The 25,563-nt window shown below is 36.2% G+C and overlaps 1 protein-coding gene across 1 annotated transcript; it reads right to left on the bottom strand.

The window, feature by feature from the left end:
* Positions 1-1,307: 1,307 nt before the first annotated feature.
* Positions 1,308-21,422, bottom strand: LOC6037751 (probable peroxisomal acyl-coenzyme A oxidase 1). The gene is made up of 10 exons (XM_001847579.2): positions 21,323-21,422; positions 19,452-19,614; positions 14,599-14,758; positions 14,249-14,541; positions 13,772-14,177; positions 13,336-13,689; positions 2,179-2,334; positions 1,860-2,118; positions 1,596-1,796; positions 1,308-1,533 (listed from the first exon to the last, which is right to left on the bottom strand). Exons 1-10 carry the CDS (start codon positions 21,392-21,394, stop codon positions 1,474-1,476), a joined length of 2,124 nt encoding a protein of 707 aa, XP_001847631.2. The 5' UTR covers positions 21,395-21,422; the 3' UTR covers positions 1,308-1,473.
* Between the last annotated feature and the right edge of the window lie 4,141 nt (positions 21,423-25,563).

The raw sequence follows: 25,563 nt of genomic DNA, 5'->3' as shown, positions 1-25,563 counted from the left end.
TTGACCGTACTTTCATATGGCTCAAAAGTTGCGGGTTTTGTTGACCCCTTAAACAAATCTAAAAATTCCCAAATGTAAATATAATAATTTTCAAACAATTTTTTTTATTAAAAAGCTAAGCTAATTTTAATTTTTTTTTAAATAAAGTTAAGTCAATCGGAATTTTTGTTTACCTTTTTTTATAGTCCTCATCAATACCTAAAGCTTTGCTGAAGACATCAAATCGATCAGAAAATTTCTTCAAAAGATACAAATTTTCGAATATTTACGTAGCATTTTGTGTGGACAGCTGTCAAAATTGTATGGAGATTTGTATGGGTGAACCAATGTTACAAATTGGTCATAGGGAAGGCCTCCACAAAGTTTGAGTCGAATTAAAAAATACACGAAATCGACCGATTCAGTAGTGAATTGCTCTTTTGTGAAATTTTCTGTTTTTTTTTTTTCAATGAATATTTATAATTTTTGCGTAACTTATTGAAAGGGCTGAATTACATATTTTGGACATTTTTCAAATGCTGGACTAAATTTTTAAATTTCGAAGATGGCCGTTGCAAATATTTTTTGAAGTTCAAGTCCCACGACTCTAACCAAATGCGGAGGGCGGAGGCAAACAAATAAAAAATATAAAAATTGTAATTTCAAGCAATGGTTTCAACATTAGGATGAAAAAAGTGTTTGAGACAAAAACTATGAAAAATATTTGCAAAATTATTAATAGAAAAAAGCAAAAAATTTCACCGAAAATTCGCAAAAAATATATCATTTTCGAAAAACAGCTATAAATAAATATGACTTGAAAACGATGCACATTTGACATTATCAAAAAATGGATACAAACATTTTCTTTGCAATGCGTGTCAAAACCATTTTTAATTTATTTTGAAGATATTTTTTTTCCAAAGCTATATTTAAAAAAAAATCCTCAAGAACAGATTTTGCACCACTAGAATTTTTTCCGGGTAACTATTTTTTTTTCAAGTGACAACCTATAACTTTGCCGCGGACTTAAAATCGATCAGAAAATCCCTTCTTAAGATACAGATTTTCGAATATTTATATGAACAAACCGCACAATTGAATGGAGACCTTTATGGACAAACTATATACTTATGCAAATGGCTTCTTTTGACATAGGGAATGCATAGACAAAGTTTCATCCAAATCAATAAGTACACAGAAAAGTCGAGAATCACGTGGTTCTAGCAACCTTCTTGTTTGTGCATCTCCATGAATTGAGTATGTGAAGAAACATTGTTGGTCTATGGTCCATGATAGTTTCGGATTTCGAAAGGATCGAAACAAGGTTTTGTTTTAGTAATGAAAATATTTTTTTATGATTAAAATATCACCCTAGCTGAATGTATAAAATTGCATAATAAGACAATTGACGTTTGCCGATTTTGTGTATGAATATTGCGCTTCTATCACCATGCGATGTGCTTACAATCTAAACTTTAACAGGGTTCGTTTTTACAAGTTGGACTTCATAAACGGCTTAAGGTACATGTGGAATGATTTATTCACCGGTTCCTGGAAGCGGGTAACAACATCGTTTAATTAAATATTAAATAATACACAAGCTAAATATCTACCTGATTCAGCGGGCTCTTCTTGGCCTCCTCGAACAGTCGCTCGTACACGTTTCCGTCGTAGGCACCCAGCGCCGATCCCAGCACCATGTCGGGAATGTCGAACGAGTCCACGATGCCGACCGCGTTCGGACGGATCGCCGCCAGCGAATCCTCCAGCTTTTGCTGCAGCCTCGTCACGTCACTCTCGGACAGGGTGGTGAACTGGAAACGAGAAGGAGCCCATTAGCCCTCGCTTTGAGCTAAAAGACCTTTCACTTTGCTTACCCTCAAAAGGTCTCCAACGGCCTTGACGGCTTCGTCGTACGCGTACAGCTCGTAAATGTCTCGGATCACGCGACCCAGCTCCGGTGACAGAGTGGTGCAGGACTTTTCGATCATTTCGTAGCCGGACTGCACCAGGAAGGCACGACAGTGGGCGTCAGCGGCACGGGAAAGCTCGATCGAGGTTAGATTGACCGCTTCCTCCTGGGTGTAGCCTGAGCGTTTGCGCTGCTCAATGTGCTCGTACGCCAGGCGAAGTTTTCTGCGAAGAGATTTAGTGCGTGAATCGAGGATTCTTGGTAAGAAGACGCATTGAGCTTACCCGGCGGCGACGGTTTGCAGACCGCGGATGATTCCGGGAACAGAGTCGTCCCAGGCCTGGCGCTGATTTTTGTTGGAAATGAAGCTCTTCAGGTACTGAACAGTTGGGACGAGTTCCTGACCCTTCATGGCTTGGGTCCACACCTTGAGCAAATATCTGAAAATATAAGTAGAAGGACTCTTAAGATGTTGACCCTACATGTGTTTTCCCTCGTAATGTGGATTGTGTTACATTCGAGAAGATTAACGAGTTTGTGGTGCTTTGGAGCGCAAAATAAAAACACGACACTTGGTCATGATTACGAGCGTAACAAGTTTGGATCAAAATTCATAATTCATAATCTTGCAACTTGTTCCGATCTCAAATTCAACCTATCAATACGTCGTTTGATAAGTTAATATAATGCCGCACGTCCAATCTGTCTTAAAAGCGTTGCTTATGGTAATCGTCGATACAAACTCTACTTTACCATAATTTCGCTGCCGGCTAGCGAGTATTGGATTGGACCACACGCGAATGCCAAAATCTTTGTCAAGAGTTTTTTTTCTGTTTAAAATCTTATTTAGCGAAAAGTTTTTGCCTTTTTTACAAAAGAAAGGTTTAAGGTTTGCTTTTGGAGAAACGCTTTACTCAGAAATCTTGCACGGGTTGGGAATTGTCCCATACAAAATCCTATTACTAAGGTCACCTATTACTAGGAAGGTTTTGATGCGCTCTTTCGATTGAATTTTGGCCCGAAACCCGGAACTCAAAGCCTAATTTTTGAGAGCTCTTTTTCTGAAATACGGTCATCCCTCATGTTCGGAACAGTTTACAGATCGGCCAATGTTCAACAAATGATATAAAATCGATAATTGAACATAATGATTTGCTTTTACCTTCATGTGTAAGATTTTCATGCGATCTTTCGATTGATGTATAGACCGGCTGTACATTTTTACGTTTTATATCAAGTTTTCAAAGAAAAACATTTACCCTTGCAATCCACAAATTCGGAACACATTTTTCTTACGATGTTAACAAACATTTTTTTCTCTCCAGGAGTACATATTTTTTACAAAATAATGACTTAACACTCAAAAACCAATAAAACTCATGCTTAGTAATGTTTTATGAATGGTCTGATAACTTTTTTTTTGTAAAAATATCAGTTAAATTCAGGTGTTCCGCCATTGAGGGAGGTACAATGACATCCCACAATCATGGAATAGGCAATTTGGATGCAGTGTTTTGCTGCTACTTTTACTAGTGAAATAGCAAGAGAATGTCCAAAAAAGGCTCTAAAAATAGCAGGGTCGGCAGAAAAGTTACATTTTGCATTCTATTGACAAATTACCACAAAAGTGTTCCGATTTTGTGGGTGTTCCGAATATGTGGGATGACTGTACTTGTGCGATGTCTGTATCCGCTGTTAAAATTTTGTGCCTTCCATCATTAGAAAACCGCTCGTGAAAACCACAGTTTTTATATTTCTGATTTGTAACCATGGCACAGTGGGCGGAAACCCACCTCTAATCCCATTAAATTGAAGCCGCTGTTTTTTTCTTCTGAAAAATAGTTTTTCTTATGTAAAAAAATCTCAGGAATCGATTGGCGCATAGCAAACCCACCGGAAATGACGGGAAAGGGTCCATTTTGCCCCATTTGTTCTAATAATTGGAATTTTCTGTATTTTCACTCTACTAGTTAACCATAGTAACATTTATAGGATATCTTTATACTTATTTTAATGTAAAATTAGCAGGGGAATCGAATAGTGATATTTTGGAACCACTTGGCGTGACCCATTTTGCCCTATGGGCCCTTTTTGGCGATTTTCGCTAATTTTACTCCTTTTTACAGCATTTAGCGTAGGAATTTCGTAAACTTATTTCTGCTATACGTGCAAAATCAGCACAGGAATCATAGAATGCTAATTTAGGATCACTTATAATAACCCGTTTTACCCCATGGGCCATTTTTTCCTATTTTTCCTAATTTAATTTGTTTATAGGTGTTTTGCATATAATTGTAATAAACTAATCACTGGTAATTGTATAAAATGGCCATGAAAATTTAAAGGTATTATTATGGAATTACTTGAAACGTCCTATTTTGCCCCATGCCCCCTTTTTAAAATATCTCATGTAATTTGAATTGTTTTTCGAAACAATTTGCAAAATATGGTGATAAATGAATTACTTTTTAATGTGTACGATGTTCAGGTAAATTAAATATTAATATTTTGGAATTGTTTGAAATAGCCCATTTTACCCAACTAGCCCTCTCATCATGTTTTAGGCCATTTAGTTCCTTTTAGAAGCGATTCGCATACAATACTTATTGCATAATGATAATTATCTGTGTTTTATGGACAAAAGAATTTAACATAGGTATTTTGGGATTATTTCGAACTGTATGCGATTAGTGCATCCTGCTCGTTTCCAATGTAAACATCAACAGCGTGACCAGAAATAACAGTTTGTAACTGATTGATCCTGTTGAAAATTAATAAGGCCGTTGCACATATTTTTAGAAGTTTATGTCCCTCAACATTTGAATGAAAAAAGTGTTTAAAATGCATTTTACACCTGCCCAGTTGTTTTGTAATCATTAGTTTTCAGAATATCTATGTTTTGACGTTTTTTTTATCCGAGAAAAAAACTTTTCGAAACTGTACATCTAAAGAAGTTTTTCTAATTACAAGAAACCAATTTCAACAATAATAAAATTAAGATGTTATGGAAAAAAACTTAATTGATTGATCATCATAATCTTATTGATTATTTTTATCATGCTTATAAATATATAGATATTTTTATCATGCTTTAATCAGACTTATATTTCATCGATCACAGATATTGAATAGACTGAATGACACATCTGGGCTCTCCTCGCAGTACTTAGCGGATTTGGTTGCCTATTTTTTAGATTGAGGATCTAGTAAATATTCGCCTTATCTTCCTGGAGCTTGATTCTCATTGATTATTTTCATTATTTTATTTAGTATTTGGTTGAAAATATGCTATAGAAGTATTTAATACCGCCTGCACGAAAAATTTATAATAAGGTGTTCATTTTCCCTGGATTTGAATTTCTCGAGAAACGGAAAAGTATTTGTAGAATCCTGGAAATTTCTGGGATACCAAGATATTTGTGAAATAATATTAAAAAACATTTATCACTACATTCGTAATGTATTTAAATCTGTCCAAACTGCAATTTGAACAAGGACAGCAGATATTTCAGATATTATAATTTTAATATATTTTTAAAGCATCAAATGCTTTTTGGAAATGCATTGTAATTATTATTTATTGAATGTTTATTTAAAATCAACAACAATTCTTTATCCAATGCGATTCATACTAAATAAGTGTAGCATGTTAAATTGCTTTTCTTATTTGGTATTAATATGTATGTAAAAGCTTGAAAATAAAACACAAATGTATGTGTTGGATAATGATAACTGTAATGTCAATGTTAAATTCAAAATAAGTTTAAAATTTAGAATATTTTTTATAATTTTCTTTTATATCCATATAAGTCACTATCGCCAACTGATGTAAATCTGGACTAAAGTCTGATTAGGGGCAATAGATTTTCCAACAATAAATTTCTGATTTAACCGAAATCAAAAATAAAATACCCACCTTTTAAAGTATATAAAATTACAGAGAAAATATTTTAAAAGAAATAAATTTTCAGATGAGAACACTAAAATTTCAAAAAAAAAATTCAATAAGCCAAATTACTATGCATAATAAAAAAAATACTGCTGACAAAATCCTTACCAAGTATTCAGCGTTTCCAGAGTTTAAACAACCAAATCAAAATTTCCAGTCCAAAATATTTTTTTGTCAATTTCGGGAAAACCTGGACAAAAAATAAAAAACTCCCTGGATTCGGAAATTTTCAGTTAAGGCAAGAGATGATCGCACTAACCAATAAAAATAAACTCAGAAATTGATTTTTTGGAGTTATTGAGTTATTTATCGATTATCGATTTCATTTGCAGATTAAACTTAACAAAGTCTTTACAAAAAAAATCCCGGGGCGGACGCAAAAAATTCTAAGTGTAAATATAGGTATTCGGTGCCCTCTCCCCGTGCCCATACCTTCACACTTAGGAGACCCGGGAGGCGGAGTCTTGTCGCAAAAAGAACGATACACGCCTGTGGATCCGTTGACGAAACCGCAAGGTTTAAGAGGGCCACATTATAAGGTGTTACGTCGATTCCGTTTTTTTTTTTTTTACAAAAAAAAATCGTATGTAAGAGATTTTCTTTGTAAATTTTTTTACCTTTCCTCACTTTCACAAGTAAGAAAAGTACTCCAGACAAAAATTTACTGATTTAAATGATTATTATTAAATATTATTATTTTTTAGCTTTATTTTAAAGGAGTCTAATGCGTAAACCAGATTATAAAAAAGCTATATTTTTTTTGTGCTTTGAAGAAACCAACAATTAATTCATGGATATTTCCAGCTAAGGCAACACAAAATAATTGAATGCAAAACAAATAAAATTATTGGCAAGTTTTCGGAAACCAGCATTTGATTCATTCTAATGCTTGTATTCCTGTATTTTTATTTAAAATATGTGAGCAGATATTATTTTGAACAATATTTTATTTATTCCATTTTGCATCATAAATCTGTCCATACAAATCTTCATAGCTGTTCGTATTTGTCTTTACAAAAAAATGTATCTTGATACTAAGAAGACTTTAGGAAACAAGAGTTTTGTTTTGAAATAACAACTATAACCAACAATGGCAATAGACTTTCAAATGAATTTGTAGGGAAATGTAGTAAAAAATAATACAACAAAATTATGTATTTTTACATCAGGTTATCAAGTGGATTTGCGCCAACAAGAAGAATGAATGAATGATAATTGGAAAATAAACCAAAAACAATTGTCTTGAAAAACATAAAATATTATTAATTGTTAAGAAAGATTAGTATTTTATTCCATTTTTTTAATGTTAATTAAGTGTTTGATGAACTTTTTTATTAATTCAATGAACAAAATAATTAAGTAAAAAGAAAATCTTTCCCAGTTCCTATGGGAACACCCTTGAAGAGTATCGGGCCGGCATTTACAAAGCGGATTCAGTGGCAATTTCATTCTCAACTTAATGTTAACATGTTAAAGTTAATGTTAACATTCCATAGGCCACATTCCTAAGGTGTCGTGGCAAGGTCCAGTTTGTGACGATACAATACCTTCCCTTTACTAAGCAATCGAATCCAGAAGAGAAACGATCACTAGTTGTGTTGGTCCGAGCCGGGATTTGAACCCCGATCTACCGCTTACTAGGCGGGAGCGTTACCACTAGGCTACGTGGCTCATTCTAAAATAATTATTTAGCCTGATATTTAATCTTTTTTATGATGCAAATTTATTAGAATCGAAAATCCGTACCGCAATAAAATAAGCCTTCTTAAATATTCCAAAAATAATGAGAAAAATAAAATCATAATAAAAAATAAATTTAGCAAACAATTTTGAATATATTCCAAAAACTAAATGAGAAAAAAATATGAAAAAGATTTTTTTCAAAACGTATCTTGTGGAAGCTTTTGCAATAATTTTAATATATTCAATCAAATCAAATATATATTACACTTTGACATATAAGCTAACTTTAAAATCAATTACAGTCAAAAAACAAAAAAAATTTCTTTGCTTCGATGAATTGATCAGTAAATTCAAAGGTTTTGAAAATTCTTTTAAAGTCCATCAATTAGTGACATGATTTTTGTAGAAAAAAAAAAAAAAATTATTTATCAATAGTTTTAAAAATTATATTTCAATTATCAGAAGCTAAACATTTCTTCGAAAATAATAGTAGAGTCAGATTCAACCATTCAATATTACATTTCATTATAAATTATGTTTTGCTTAGTATAAAAATGTTAAAATTCATCGAAAACCTTTTGTTTACACTTCAGTTTTTTGTTGAAATTTAGGTTCTTTTAATTGAAAGCCACCCACAATCGTTCAAATATATAAAGATGAAGATTTGATCTGCAACTTTTATATGTTTTTATTCACTTATTTTTTTTTTCAATTGAATAGCTGTGATCGCTATAATACATTTATTTTTAAATCGATCGGTTGAGTTAATCCACTAAGATTATGAAGATCAATCAATAAAGTTTTCATTACATCACATCCTAATTTTATTTTTTAATGGAGTTGTTGAATTGGGTTCCTTGTGTTTATTAATTTTTCAACAGGATCAATCAGTTACAAACTGTTATTTCTGGTCACGCTGTTGATGTTTACATTGGAAACGAGCAGGATGCACTAATCGCATACAGTTCGAAATAATCCCAAAATACCTATGTTAAATTCTTTTGTCCATAAAACACAGATAATTATCATTATGCAATAAGTATTGTATGCGAATCGCTTCTAAAAGGAACTAAATGGCCTAAAACATGATGAGAGGGCTAGTTGGGTAAAATGGGCTATTTCAAACAATTCCAAAATATTAATATTTAATTTACCTGAACATCGTACACATTAAAAAGTAATTCATTTATCACCATATTTTGCAAATTGTTTCGAAAAACAATTCAAATTACATGAGATATTTTAAAAAGGGGGATGGGGCAAAATAGGACGTTTACAGTAATTCCAAAATTATACCTTTAAATTTTCATGGCCATTTTATACAATTACCAGTGATTAGTTTATTACAATTATATGCAAAACACCTATAAACAAATTAAATTAGGAAAAATAGGAAAAAAATGGCCCATGGGGTAAAACGGGTTATTATAAGTGAACCTTAATTAGCATTCTATGATTCCTGTGCTGATTTTGCACGTATAGCAGAAATAAGTTTACGAAATTCCTACGCTAAATGCTGTAAAAAGGAGTAAAATTAGCGAAAATCGCCAAAATGGGTCATAGGGCAAAATGGGTCACGCCAAGTGGTTCCAAAATATCACTATTCGATTCCCCTGCTAATTTTACATTAAAATAAGTATAAAGATATCCTATAAATGTTACTGTGGTTAACTAGTAGAGTGAAAATACAGAAAATTCCAATTATTAGGACAAATGGGGCAAAATGGACCCTTTCCCGTCATTTCCGGTGGGTTTGCTATGCGCCAATCGATTCCTGAGATTTTTTTACATAAGAAAAACTATTTTTCAGAAGAAAAAAACAGCGGCTTCAATTTAATGGGATTAGAGGTGGCTTTCCACCTTCCCACTGTGCATGGGGTCGGAGGCGAGAATTGTTTCGATTCACAATTTAGGACCGGCAAAAGTGGTCTCAACTAGTTTTTAGAGGTATTTTTGGAATATTTTACAGAAAACACTTTAAAATTCAGAGAATATAACTTCAAACAGAAATATATTCGAAAACATGCGCCATAAACTGCTTGTGGCCAAAATTTTAAGCATTTTCAAAATTTATTTCCATATTAGTGTTTTACGACTTATTTTTACCCTATTTTCTCTTATTAAATTTTTGCTTTTATACAGAATCATATACTGAACATCAAATTCAAAGTCCCGGCTCGTTCTCGCTCGAAAGATCGAAGCTTTAACGCCAGCGTATTTACGCTTGCTCGTGAGAATGTATCTTCGGGCTTATTGTCATAGATAAAAAATAAAAATAAAAAGTTCTAAAATTGAAAATACAGGCAACGGTTTCAACATTTGAATGAAAAAAGTTTTTTTTTAAATGCATTATTCATCTGTCCAGTTGTTTTGCAATCATAAGTTTCCTAAATTTCTAAGCATTGACAAAAAATTTATTTTAGTGAAAAAAAAAGTTTTTGCAGAACATATAATTTCATAAAATTTCATAAAAGTTGAAAATATTTTTAAACAAGCCCAAATAAGCTAAATATGAATATCAATGCAGAAAAATGCGTTGTAGATTGTTTTGAGTTGATTAGACTTCTATGAAAAAATCTGGATTTTTTTTTTTGAAAAGGACCAAATTTCCAGTTTTTGCTTTTTGGGTGTTTTTGAAACCGCCTTGAGTCAGGGGTATTAAAAAACACCCAAAAAGCAAAAACTGTAAATTTGGTTTATTGGACCTTTTCAAAAAAGACTCCATAAATATTGTTTTGCCCCCTGTTGTTATGCCAAAAGTTGCAACCGACGGGATTCAATTCCAGAACAGTAAGGACTGGCGCCTTGGCCCGCTCGGCCATCAGACCGAAGAAGAATGGAAAGGATAAACGCATATATAATCTTGATATTTCGGTCAAGTAAGTTTCCCATACTGATGGGTTACATATTTCAGGGTGGAATATTACATAAAATTTCATAAAATAATGCAAAATGTATTTTACACCCAGGCCTTTTACACGCAGCTGGATTAGTACTTTTTTGCTGTGAAACATACAATAAAATAAATAAAGGCGCGTATCTCGATTTTAAAATCATTTTTACAGCTGTCAGTCGTCATTAGAATTAGCGAACCCGTTCTGTAATCGAACCATCGGCGAAAAAAAAAACAAGTAACATTTTTTTCCAGGAGTTCTACAAGAGCTCTTCAAGATAACTACAGCATAGCAGTTTGGACCGCGGTAGGATAAAATTCTCTTCAAAACTTCTTCAGGAGTTTGGAAGAGTACTTGAAGAGAGTTTTATCCTACCGCGGTCCAAACTGCTATGCCGTAGCTATCTTGAAGAGCTCTTGTAGAACTCCTGGAAAAAATGTTACTTGGGCCCTCTTAATGTGTATGATAAAACAGTTATTTAGAGATTAACAAGATGCCTGTATATAGACGAATCCAGTTTGAAATGGCCGCTAGGTGGCCAATGGTGTTAGAAATGACAGCTTCATGTATTTGAATATGGGACTCAGGAAAACTCAATTTTTAAGCAATAAAATGATTATTCATGATAAAAGTATTAATTGATTAGGTGCACAAAATGTGTCTAGAATATTATTAAAATAAAAACTGTTCGAAAAATTTGCTATCGAGATAAGTACACCATTTGATTCAGCAGGAATTTTGGGCACCAAAAATATATAGTTTTCATATGTTAAGTATTTTATTTTAAAAGAAAATTAACAAAAAGTATGAAAATCGAGACATTTAGTATGGGAGCTGTCAAATCTCTCACCATAAAAAAAACAGCGTTGAGCTTTCACTAGGTTTGTCTATTGTCGCTCTGGCACTAAACCGAATCGAGCGATTTCCGCACTTTTTTCTCCGCCTTTTTCTGCCAAGTTTTATTTGGTATTACTCGAATAGTGTGTAGCCAAGTTTGTTATGATTCCTTCATGCTGTTTTGATTGACGATTTTTTTGTCGAGGGATGAAACAATTTTTCTTTGTTTATTTAATAAAAACGTTACTTAATCAACCTTTAGGTGGTTGGTGCCTTCCTCACATTAATGAAGTCAATACATTCAGTAAAAATAGCAACATTCCCCGTTAACATGTTTAACAAATCAACTTGATTACTCATTTCTTTTGATAGGGTTCGCAGACCTTCAATATATCTGGCTCATCCCAAGGTCTGATAAAAAACCTATTCAACGATAGTTTGCATGGAAGATTCAGATAATATTTCTATCACAATATCTGAAATCCAGCCTCCAAAAAGTGTATAAATAACACTTAAGTGCTAATAACTTTTGATACGGTTGTCAGATCCTTGATGTTCTAGGCTCATTTAGAAGATCTTTCGATTATCTAACTAACGACAGGTCGCATGATGGACCAGGACATATTTTTTTTTGGAAATATCTAAGATCCGGCCTCCAAAAAGTGTATAAATAACACTTAAGTGCTAATAACTTTTGATAGGATTGTCAGATCCTCGATATTTTAGGCTCATTTGAATGGTTTTTCGATTATATAACTAACGACAGGTCGCATGATGAACCCGGACATCATTTTAATTGAAATATCTGAGATCCGGCCTCCAAAAATTGTATAAGTAACACTTAAGTGCTAATAACTTTTGATACGGTTGTCAGATCTTCGATGTTTTATGTTCATTTGAAAGGTTTTTCGATTATCTAACTAACGACAGGTCGCATGATGGACCCAGACATCATTTTCGTTGAAATTTCTGAGATCCGGCCTCCAAAAATAGATAACACTTAAGTGCTAATAACTTTTGATAGTGTTGTCAGATCCTCGATGTTTTAGGCTCATTTGAAAGGTCTTTTTAATACCTTTCTAAAAATGTATAACATGATAGGTTTTCTTGCAAAAACCACCCTTTTTACAATCTTCCGGACTTACGCCAAAATCGTTTTTTACATAACTTTTGAAGTACTTAACTAAACTTGCTGATTTTAAATAGAGACCTATGGGACCTCAAGACGAATCTAATGAGACTAATACGGTCATAATCCGTTCATCCAGTCCGAAGATAATCAAGTGACAATTTTTTTGTCCACCCACCTACACACATCCACACAGACATTTGCTCAGAACATGATTCTGAGTCGATATGTATACGTGACCCACCTTCACGTATACATATCGACTCAGAATCAAATTAATAAGTTCATTTTTCGAGTGATTTTATAGCCTTTCCTCAGTAAGGTGAGGAAGGCAAAAAACCAAATAAAATATGTACTATTGCTATCTGCTAAAATTACCATCATTATCATCCAAAACATTCGGCGGCAACACGCAAGCATTGATGCTATTTATTTTGCAAAAAAAAAAAAAAAAATGCGGAGAGAAAAAGTGCGGCGAGAGTGGAAATCGCTCGTTTCGATTTGGTGTCAGAGCGACAAAATGTTGTCAGTGACGTTTATCCTTGCGTTCAGCACAACATGTCGTTACACATTCAGAAATGAAGTTGATAAGTTTGCAAAGCGTAGTGTCGGAGAAGTCGCCGCAAAAATTCGATTTATTTCCGAAACCACAATAGATGTTACAACGATATTCTTGATCTTCAAAGAACAAGAACGTGCAAAATTTTAAGGTCAAATCAAGGAGAGCCAGGAGAGCTATAAGCGAATATCTCGTTGACTTTTGGACCAATTCTAATCTTTATAACCTATTGAAGTGTTTCTGCACATCCAATCGCGATAGCAGAAGACTTAAGATTTGTACAAGGTACTGTTTTGTTAAGTCAGCGTTCAAAGTCTTATCATCACAGATCCCACCCCCCACATGAACAGAACCGTACAAATTTAGCAACTGATAAGCTCTGTCAATCACCTGGCAGTCTGCAGCAGAAGCACCGTGTTTTCTCCCTCGTAGGTACAGGCTGCGGTCACCATACCGTAAGTTCCGAACAGGTTCGAACAGGTCATGTAACCGTGGCCGCCACACGCCAGCCGGCAAGTTTCCACGGCCTGGGCCGCATCGGCCGTACAGACGGCCTTCAGACAGCAAGCGATCGCGTGCAGCTCCGGCAACCGCTCCAGATCGCCCTTGTCCAGCTCGGACGTGACCTGGTTGTACATGTCCCACAGGTTGTCCGACGTCAGCTTGAAAATAATACTTTTGGCGATGGCTGGAAATAGCTTATACTGCTGCGTTACATGATCGATGACTTGCACCTCCGGTTGGCTGTTGGAGAGAGAGTCAGATAAGATAAACCCGGTTATTGCGATTAGCTCAGCTGCTCAAGACGCAGAAGAAAACAACTTACTCCGGATTGATAACGCTCTGGCGACGAACGCACGAGTAGCGCGTCGCTATTGTGACTGCCTTCGAGAGGTAATTGGCCATGTCACGAACGATCACCACTCGGACGAACATCATCGTTCCGTAGGTCAGCACCGACGAGGGTGGCTTGACGAAGGTTCCATCTTCCAGCAGTTTGGCGTTCTTCATCAACATGTTGGTGCGAGGAATTCGCACCTGTTTGAACCCAAGAAATCCGTTGTTGACTCCGTTCATGCCCAGCTTGTTGCCGATCTCTCCGATCGAGATACCCGGCAACGGCATGTGCGTGTCCTCGTCACGAAGCTGCACGATGAACGGATGAATGCCGTGGCACTTTCCCTTGGAGTACAGCTGGGCAATTACAACGCAATAATTGGCCGTGTGTCCCACTGGAAAGCATCAAAACCAACTTTAGTTCTCACTTCACCCTCACACTATCAACCCACAAAGTTCAACTCACATCCCCCGGGCCACCACTTGTACGCCGTGAGGCTCGGACTGTTGAGCACAAATTCTTTGGTCTTCTCGTCGTACGTGGCCGTCGTCTCCAGGCCTCGGATGAACGTGCCATGGCCCAGCTCAGTTTGCGCGTACGTTCCAATGATTTCGCAGTTCCACGCCTTCCCGATCCATTCCGCTTGCTGTTCCGGAGTGCCGTGACCCATCAGCGCCGGCAGAAACATTACAAAGTGCACCCCAAGCGGATTGCCCTCCTTAATGATGCCGGAACCGAGCAGACCACCGAGAAGGGCCCTGAAATGAGGAATTATTGTAACCGCTGCTGATTGATCATACGACTACTTTACTCACATGTAATTGTCGACACCGTCCTTGCCCTGTTCCTGCATCTGTTTCACCTTGCGGAAGATGACGGTGGCCTTGCGGACGGATTCCTCGTACACCTCCTTGTGCGAGACAAAGTGCAGCGGAACTTTGTCGAAGAACTCCGGCTCGCCCAGGAAGAATTTCTCTGTGAAAAGGGTGGACATTTTAGTTTTTATCAGACTTTTCAACATTTATTGTGTAATTATGTTAACGTAAAAAGTGGTATGTGAAAAATTCCCCTGGTTCTTCAAGATTTCTTGAAAAAATTCTACAACAAGAAAGAGGAAATCAAACAAATGAAAATTGGCTTCTGAGATCAAAACGAAGTTGACTTTATAGCTGTCGGCCACCATTGCTAGTACCAACCACTAGTGTCTTCCTTTTATCTACAAGAACTTCGCCGCCCCGGGCTCCTAAATGTATGAAGGTATGGCGGCACGGAGCGACGTCGCCGTATACCCATATTTACACATAGAATTTAAGTGCGCCCGCCGCGGAATTTGAACCGGCGACCTCTGGATTGTGAGTCCAGTGCGCGGTCCGATTGATCCACACGGGCGGGACTACCATAAACACTTGAAATTTTAGGCGATGACTCACCAAATATATTTTGTTTGTATAATTAAACAGATTTGAAAATTTAGATTATTTTGTCAGCACGAGTCGTACTTTAAATACGACGAGTGCTGAAATCGATTAATCGTGTTTTGTACCGAGTTGCATTCAACATGTTGCAATTCCGGAAACATGCTTTAATTGGATTTTCAGTGAAACAATTTCTTCCCCACATGAGTCAACTCAAACACAAGTACAGTGTCGAAAAGTATTACTTTTCGATAAAAGTGCTGAAAAAAATAACTGTTCAGTACCGTAAAACGGGGTGACTTTGATAGCCGGGGTGACTTTGATAGTTTTGCGATTTTTCCGCAAAATGAAGAGTACCGTAAAACGGGGTGACTTTGATAGCCGGGGTGACTTTGATAGGTTTGCGATTATCCCGTAAAATTAAGAGAACAATTAAAATACGTAAGGAATGGTTCAGAAACATACTGACCGTGGTAGAGAAGTGTTCGAAGTACCTCAAGAAGAACTTTTCATAAATTTTTGAAAGGTTTATAAAGTTAGTTAACTATAGCTAAGAAAATGTTGATGGAAGTCATTATTTTAAACTTCTCTAAGTGTCATGATTTTCTCAATGAACATGATTTTTAATCGTAAAACGGAATGCATTTTCGGATTCTTTGGACAATTTTCCACTAGGAGAAGGTTAAATAAGTTTGTAAATAATAAATAATATGTGTTTTTGAAACACAATTAAAAAAATCTCCAAATTTATAGGCAATTTCAGTTGAACAAATTTCATGTAAAATGTGAAAACTTGTGATTCGTGCTTCGAATTCAGTATAAAATGCAATATAAATCGATAATTTTATTAGCAAAAATAGTTTTAACAAATTTCAGGCGAAATTTCGACTTTTTAACAATTTTACCTGAAATTTATATGTATTTTGTTAAAAAGCTTATAAACTTAGTTAACTTAACATAAACATTGATTTTTTTTCATACAAACTATTTCAGATACTTTAGTGATGGTACATTTAACGTACAAATAAAGTTTGAACATCTTAAATATGATTTTAACAAGAAAAACTATGACTATCAAAGTCACCCCTGCATTAAAACTAAGAATTTTTAACGTAACTATTTTTCTAAACACTATTGAAAAACTTTTTTTCCTAAATAGTGCATGGACTTTGTGTGGCCTACCCCAGTACATGTTTTAAAAATAATAATCTTGAGAAAAATCCTACCTGTTGGAAAATATTCTAATAACAAATTGAAATCCTATCAAAGTCACCCCGGTTTACGGTACTCAAATGAGTATTATAATAAACTTGTTAACACTGTCATTGCGTCACTATAGAATGACAGGAAAAGTGCGTTTTTACGAAACGGAATTGCAAAATTAAAAAATAATTAAAGGTCACGTAGCTTATGCACGTTCTCTAATTACTGCTTGATCAAAAAAGCTGATGAATTGACATTTCGCTTGGACGCCAACAGAAGTACGATAGGGCGGATCTTTCAGTGTTCTATCAATTTGATTCACTATTCATACCATCAGATTGGGTAGTCAGATCTTCATAATTCAGGGCACTTATGTGCTTATAAATTTTGATACAAATGACATTTTAGTGCTCATAACTTTTGATAGGGCTATCAGATCTTCAATGTCTTGAGCTCATTAGAAAGGTCTTTGAAATACCTTTCTAAAAATATATGATCAGACGGATTTTCTTACAAAAACCACCCTTTTTACAATCTTTCAAACTTTAGCCAGAACCGTTTTTTAGCATAACTTTTGAATTGCTTTACTAAACGTTATGATATTAACTAGGGTCTTATGAGACCTCAAGACGAATCGAATGAGACCAAAACGGTCCAAATCGCTTTAGCCAGTCCGGAGATAATCGAGTGCATATTTTTCGGTGCACGGACTCACATCCAGACACACGCACAGACATTTGTTCAGAATTTGATTCTGACTCGATAGGTATACATGAAGGTGGGTCTACGAGGTCGAATTAAGAAGTTCATTTTTCGAGTGTTTTTAAAGCCTTTCCTCGTAAGGTGAGGAAGGCAAAAAGATGCAAATTTAAAACTTAAATATCACGAAAAACCGCAGGCAACATTTTAAACGCCGTATTGCATTCGAAATGGGAGATTTAACACTACACGCTGAAAAAAATCTCAGGGATATTTTTGTTTAAACTCGAGATATCTTCATTTAAAAATGTATAACTTTCAAGAGAAAAGTGTATGGGATCACCCTAACGAAATTCAAAGATTGATTAACTATTAGGATGTAACAAAATGGCGGGCATTCAAAATACTGAGCCTAAATCCCAAATATGAGCTTGATTGCGTAACAGGAGCTGGCGCTCCGCCCTTGTTTAACCCGTAAAAAGATTTTTCAAAATGTCACTTTTTGAGGCACCAATGCGTTTACTCACTGGCGTGTAGGCCAGATCCTTGCGCATCTTTTGGTATATATAACATTGAAGTTTGGAGCATCCTGGAGCTCGGTACAGACCTTCAAAGTTTGGCATTTTTTCGAAAAATCGGCCCCGGCAAAAAAGATATGCGTCGCACCTCGCGACGCCCGAGACGCCATTTGATTTTGCTGGGACCGATTTTTCGAAAAAATGCCAAACTTTGAAGGTCTGTACCGAGCTCCAGGATGCTCCAAACTTCAATGCTATATATACCAAAAGATGCGCAAGGATCTGGCCTACACGCCAGTGATGTTTTTGGTAAACGCATTGGTGGCCAAAATGCCTCAAAAAGTGCCATTTTTGAAAAAAATCTTTTTTTACGGGTTAAATCCCATTTAAAATTGAAGGGTGGAGCGCCAGCTCCTGTTACGTCCAATCAAGCTCATATTTGGGATTTAGGCTCAGTATTCCCACCGGAACAAACCCCTGAATGCCCGCCAAAAAGTCATTTTTGTTACATCCTATTAACTATATTTTTCCGCTGAATCCAAATCTGCCCTAAGAATTGCCAAATCTTCCCAAATAGTCAAAATAACAGTTTTGGTCATATTTAAAGTTTTTATGTAGGTACAAATACAATGTTATTATTATTTTTGTATTTTTCTTTACCCATGCTTTAATTTTCTTTTTGCAATTCCGTCGTGAAACTACTTACATTCCTGTCATTCTTGAACGACGAAATAGCCTACTTTTCTGTACCAAAAATAACAGAATCGAATAGCAACACATTTAAAAATAAATCAAATGGGTGCTGAAAAGTTGAACTTTTCAGCACTTGTTTCGAAAAGTAACACTTTTCAACATTTTTTTGATTTAAACGATTATTAAATACATGAAAATTTGACTTAAAATTTCACTCAGTGTGTATTTTTTGGAATTGCAAAAAAATGTTGTATGGAACTCGTTGCAAAACTTGATTTTGCAGCACTCTTCGTATTTATCCAACTCGGTGAACCTCGTTGGATAAATGTACGACTCGTGCTGAAAAAATCCTCTTTTTGCAACTTGTTGCATAAACTACTATTTCTAAAACAAAACGAAGTTTTATTGATTTTAAGTTTGGAAAAAATTGAGGCATGGAGATGAAAAATCGCAAGCTTTATTAATATTGAAATTTTGTCTGAAAACCGATCAAAAACGGCTTTGTTTAAAACTAATGCGAAATCTGGTGGTCGTCCTGTTTTAACCACACACTGACGAGATACATGCTCAAGTCTCCCCACTATCCCCTATGGAGTGTTCTAAAAGATTCAAAAATTTAAGAATTCATTGGACCATTTGAAATAAAAAAGAAAAACTTCAAAGTTGTATTGTGCATTTTGGCTGTAATTGCATATGCATTAAATTACATTATTTGCAACTTTGTAAAGTATTAAGAATCATCTAATTTTGGCAAAATCTTTATCACTACCAGCACGAGTTTTTTTTTTTTTCATCATTCAATCGATCCGGTTTGCATCAATTAGCAGAACTCGATCCACGTATTCTATTTCGCTGTGTTTGATAGCGTGGGTATGAGTCACTGCTTATTTTTTGTTTCAATCCATTTGGATAGCGCTGCTGGCTTACAACTCCAAACCTAATCCAAGTGCCCACCCTGACCCTCGTGACACTTGCCGATCAACCGACCAGCGGTGGGGCTCATTAAGGCTATACATCGTCACCAAACTAAATAATATAATATGAATAAAATCCCGTCATAAAGTGACCGTCGACCGCGGTCGTCGTCAAAAGTGCTTCATCATATTATACGCGCGCGGCCCCATCAAGCATGTAACTTACCACGGAATCGTTTCTCCTTAAGCTTGGCCTCTCCGCCAACCCACCACACTGTAAATTCCTCATTTTTGAAGGTGCACTTTTTGCGCTCGTTCTGCAGGTCCTTGTTCACCTCGGTGGCCGGCATCGCGATGCTTTCTTTTTTTTTGTATGATGTTGCGCGAAACTGGTGAGGAAATAAGCACAAAAAGGTATGTTGACGGTATTACGCGACAACAGAGTTGGAAATTTTCTCGCGACCTCGATCCGATTGCAACTGAGCGCGATTTGTAGGCTAAGCGTAGTCCGAACAGCAAAACGAGAAAAGTCCCACGATTAGAACGTTCAAGATGCACACCTCGTCACGATTCTCAGACGACTTATTCCTCACAACAAAAAAAGCTCGCCAACTGGCCCAGATCACTCTGGAGATAATCGCTGAGTGGTAACCTACGATGAACTTACGCGCCGTACTATACTATTACTAAGTCTCGCTGTGTATCACTGCTCAGTACATATAGGGGAGAGTGGGGAGACTTGATCCCTTTTTTTTGTATCGCACATAACTCTGTCAATTTCTCACAAAACTATAAACTTTTTGCATGAGTTGACAGCTTAAACATTCATCTATGTTTGGCTTATGAGGGTATTTCATCAGATTAACTCTTCGAATCATGCCAAGCGTTTTAAAAAAATATTTTAAACGGGCATTTTAAAAATGTTAGGGTAACATGATCCCCTTTCAACATTCTGAAGAAATCTTAAGCAAAATGTTTCTTATTCACCCAAACTTTTAATTCTCTATAAGTTACAGCAATTTCACATAAAACCTGTACGTTTGTGTTCAAAATATAAAAAGTTTAGTATGTAAAATATTTAAAAACTTAAAATATTATTTTTTCGACCAAAATTGAGCATGTTAACAAAAGCTGGAAATTTTTGTTTAAAAATTTTTTGAAAAAAGGTACAAACTGCAGTAAGTTATGTACAACTATACTAAAGGAAACCATGTATGAAAACCCAGCCCAATTATTTAATCTTGAGGCAGATTCAAGTGACTGTAAAAATGCAGGGATCAAGTCTCCCTAAACTCACTTTTTTAAACAATTGATTGTAAAAATAGTATGACGATAAATTTAACATCAAATGCGTAAGGGTTTTGGAGTTGATAAGTTTATCAAACAATTCATGTATGAAAAATATTTTTTTGAATAATTTTTGAGTGTTTACTATACATATCAAAACAAAGAAAAAAAGATCTCTTGGAAGTTTTTTGCAGCTCGTTTCAGAAAAATGTGTGTAACTCAATCTAAACATTTTTTAATTTTTTTCTGTGTTTTCTACAATGAGTTATAGTTAATTTCGCACAACTTTCTAGAACAAAGCTAATTGTTTTACCCACATGCTGACGAGATACAGGCTTGGGATCAAGTGTCCCCGGGGATCAAGTCTCCCCACTCTCCCCTATGTATACTATATCGCATCACACATCTTCAGTGTTTACGAGAAAGTGTTCACCGTAGTAGATTCATTACACTCGCGGCACAATACCACTACAGACCGAAAAAAAAAGAAGTTTCACAACAGCAGCTCGCAGCTCTGGTTTCGAAGGTCTCTTGGCGCGCTGGATTGGCGATCCGCGAAGGCCTTCACGAATTTTCTTCTCGAACGTCGTCGTATTGAGGGTCAAGAACCACTGATAAGCCACAATCTACGAATCTCGGAATCAAGGTATTACCGACTACCGAACAATGGTATCTCGAGCTGCAATCGGCGGCGAAGCGCATGGAAAGAAGCGCAAGATCTTAGCACGGATCTTGGTGATATTTCGCAATCACAACAATCTCTCGCAGCACGTATAGCTTTTCAGAAATGTGGTAGACAGCAGCGATTACCTTTTGCGAATCAACCTGCACGTCAGCGCGAACCGTGAATGACTGAAGGCAGTATTCGACTGCGTGCACCATTGAGGAACAAAGAGGTACAGCTGAATCGCGCAACGTAGTAGAGGTGTGAATGAATTTCTAGTGAGTAAGTGGTGTGTAGAGTATAAATCGAAGATCTGACAGCGAGTTTTTCCAAAGTGTGCCTTAAAATTTCTGGAATAGTTGCACTTTCTGTCATACTATCATCATAGTAAATCACTGCAAAAAAAACTCCAATATATTTTTGTAACATCCTGCAACAGCCATACTCCCCTAAGCAAAAAGGCTGACAATTTTGTGCACTACAAGCTCATGGGATTACTCTTATGGACTACTTAAGTTTTTTTGATCTTTTTGCAACAAACTTTTAAGAACTCCGTTAATTTTTGCCCTGTAGGCGTTCAAGATATCTTTTTTGGACTTTATTTTGACGGAAAATTTCACTTAAGTTTGAGGTATCGGAGTTTTTAATTCGATTATAAAGAAATATTTTCGATGTAGTAACTCTCTGTTTATGTTTTTCTTACATTTTTGAAGCAAATATAAAAGTCTAAAACTTTAAACTTATGCAAAATTTCCCGAGAATTCTGAACATGTTGAAATTGCAGGCCAAGGATTGATACCTAAGAGCATGCAATGGCACTGACCTTGTTGCGTGCTCTTCGGTTGACGTCCACGTAAGGAACATCCTGGAAGGAGCGTAACTAACTACATCCGTAGTTCTGTTAGATCATCCGAATTATCTTGATCAGAACAGTATAGCTCTGGTTCCTTGCGAGTGTCCTATTATCTTACCTCCACGTTGGCTTGGTTTTCATGATGACCTAGCTGGTGGCCTGTGGAAACGGATCGTAAACCTTTGACCACCGCGGATCAGAGTCGAGACGGCTAAAAGAAAGGGGCGCGACAATGTGGGAAAGGGAAGTAATTTGTGATTGTAGACGGTATTGTTTTGATTCGCAGTATGTTGAGTCAACTGCTGTGGATGTACCTGAAACATCGCACAACGGGGTTTCTCTTCTCTTCACTCTCAGCTACCACCTATCTCCTATTTTTATTTTGATCTTCTGATTCCCAACTCTTCACTGATTCTTCTATTTAATATCCAACATTTGTTTTTAATTTTACTAACTTTTGATTCTCTTATCTCTCAAAGCTTTTCCACTCTTTTCTATCTATTGATACTGCTGTAACAAACTTTGTTTTGTTTTTTTCCTTAAAAATATACTTTTCCTTAATGTACTAGTAATATCAAGTCTATTTATCATTCGCCTAATCTTTTTTGATTTTATTGCGAATTTATTTATTTGAATAATTCTTTATCTGTCCTATAAATTATCATTACTATAATCTAAGCTTGTTTTGTATCTCTATTCATTAACTATTGTCTAATTTTACATCTAATACATCTAGCTTCTCATTTTTATTCTTCAAAATACGCTCATCATTCTCTTACTATTGATACCTGATTTTTATAAAATAAATTCTCTTTTACTGTCTATTGTTTTCAATCTTCACCCTTTTTTTCAAACAAGTGAGGTTTGAGCCCTTACCCAATTTATGGAATGGTTAAAGGATTAACACAAATATTACTATTGTATTTTTGGTAAACTTTTATAACATGCTTAGGACCAAAAATTGAAACAAAACACCGCGACAAAAGAAATAGCAACAGATAAACAGACTCAACAATAGGGAAGATTTCAGGAGAAAACAATACACAGTAAAATAACAAATAGTTTTTGAATTCAAACTAAAAATAAAACAGTTTTTGCTTAAATGAAAGTTGATAGGCACACTATAAATGGTTAGGCGCTTATACTTACATCAAACCCTACGTAATGTACCACCCCCGGCCGAGTTAAAATGCGTAACCGGAAAAGAAGGTGTGCATGCCTGGCACGAACACTCAAAGCGTGTTCTAGCGTGCTGCTCGTACTGACTCAGAGCAAGGGTGAGATGTAGGTGTAAGGGCAGTGCGTGTTCGTCGGGAACCTAGTGCATAAGATCGGTCAAGGCCCGTTCTTACACTGAAAATTGCGAATTGCGAATTCTGAACATGTTGAAGTTTAGACCAAAAATCGTCTTGTAAGCCTAGCGGGATTTTTGACTAAAAAAGTATCCGTGAAACCATTCCAAAATTCATCAATTGAGCAGTTACCTCAGATTTCGGTCCCCGCATAGTCATGAACTATATAACTACTTTATGACAAATAGTTACTCAACTATTTATCAAATGGTCTCTACTATTCATTAAATTGTAACCCAACTATATATGTACGATATATCAAACCATTAATTCCATTCCCAAAATAGTTTTGGTCGATTTTACTATATGAGAAATTAGTTGTTAGGCAGAAAACTATATGAGGTTTTCATACATATGTAAATATTTTTATAAACTTGGATTTTACGTCAAATAGTCTTTGCCCAAAAATTTACTATTCCCTATATAGTTTCTGAAAAACTACTTTACCGACACTACTTTGCCGACACTTTAAAAAGACCGCAAAAATGAACCCTACAATTGTTGTGATAACTACTTCGGATATAATCAAATTTGATTTTTAAGTTCTATCGATAGTTGGTGAATGTTTACCGCCATTATATGTGATGTTATTTACGTTGCTGCCGAACTGCTGCCGCCTTATCCGATTGATCTATATCTGTTGGTGGTTTTTCAGTGGTTTTGGTGACATGTTGTGTTAGAAGGGAGCAAGCTCGGGGGCAAGTATTTTTCGATAAGTCCAAGTAGTCCAAACAATTGACTCATTTTATATTGAACAGTAATAGTCCACCATGTAGTACACATATTTTTGGTGTATGGTAAGAACAGCATGCCTACTTTTTCTGGAATAGTGAAAGTCAATTTCATGAGCCCTCGTAACATTTTTCTTCTTTTGGGGAGTTTTCTGATAATCTGAGGAGAAGTGGGGGTGTTGAAGGTTCTCTATCATCCAGAGGAATCGACTGTGATCAATTTACTTGATAAAAGTTGAAATTTTTGTACCAATCGTTTAACATATAGTTGGATTATATAACAAACTGTAATTGTACTCCATACTGTTGAAATATTGTTTGAACTATTTGGACTTATAGAAATTTTTAATTCAAAATAGTATGGTTGTTGCGAACGGCGAAAGTCGGAAGAACCGGGCACCGGGTTCTCGAACGGCCCAAAGAAGAAGTCCTTAATTTAGGCACGTTGAAACTGTAAAATTTATTACAATTAAAATACATAAAGGTTCACAAAATTACAATAACTTACAACTTCGGTGTTTTACGCAGCTGAGGCCAGGATAATCAATCCATCAGCTGCGCCCGCACTACCGCTCGCTACGAACTGTTGTTTTTATTTGATTCTACTTTGAGCAGTAGCACGGGCACCGAGAGTTGCAAGCACACACAATAGAACAAAGCACAAAGATCTTCAGCAGCAGTGTCCAAGGGGCGCGTCACTCTGCGTTTATTCGCAACACTTCCCCCCGTAACACTCCTGCTTCGTCGAAGTTGGAGTTTTTCCTAACTTCCGTGGCGCGTTCTAGAGCTGCTGAACTGGGTCGTCGTTGCATTAGTGAAACTTACTAGCGACGTCCATTTTGTCGCTCTTCAGTTGCTCTGCTTCTGCCGCCACCAGTGTCTGCCCCCTCGCTCCTATTCATGACGAATGCACCTTGCCGGATTCCACACGAACCACATTCAGCGCAGCACAGACCCGCTAGCTGTCGGCCGTGAACACAGTGACGAAACGTTCCTCCGCCGAGCCTCCGTGTGCAGCTGCTGACGTGGAGACGACGGATTAGAAGAAGCGGCTTGAATGACGTGCAATCCTGCCCGTTGAACTCCATTTTGGTTTTTCTTTTTATTTTTTATTTATTTATTTTTTTTTTTTTTTTTTTTTTTTTTTTCCACACGTTACAAAACTGCAATTTTTATTGCGTTAGTACAAAAATACAAATAATTCACAATATCACAATACTCACAACTTCGGTGTTTTACACAGCTGGGATTTGAGATGATTCTCCAGCTGCGCCCGCACTGCCGCTCGTCACAAACTCTTGTTTTCTTATGTTCGCTGGTCGAGCAACAGCACGGGCACCGGTCGATCGTACAACAACAATTAAACGAATACAAAGGTCTTCACCAGCAGCGTCCGAGGGGCGCGTCAGTCTGCGTTTTATACGCAACACTCCCCCCCGTAACACTCCTGC

This window comes from Culex quinquefasciatus, chromosome 2, assembly GCF_015732765.1.
Source record: "Culex quinquefasciatus strain JHB chromosome 2, VPISU_Cqui_1.0_pri_paternal, whole genome shotgun sequence".
Classification (NCBI taxonomy): domain Eukaryota; kingdom Metazoa; phylum Arthropoda; class Insecta; order Diptera; family Culicidae; genus Culex; species Culex quinquefasciatus.
This window is presented reverse-complemented; position numbering and strand designations above follow the sequence as displayed.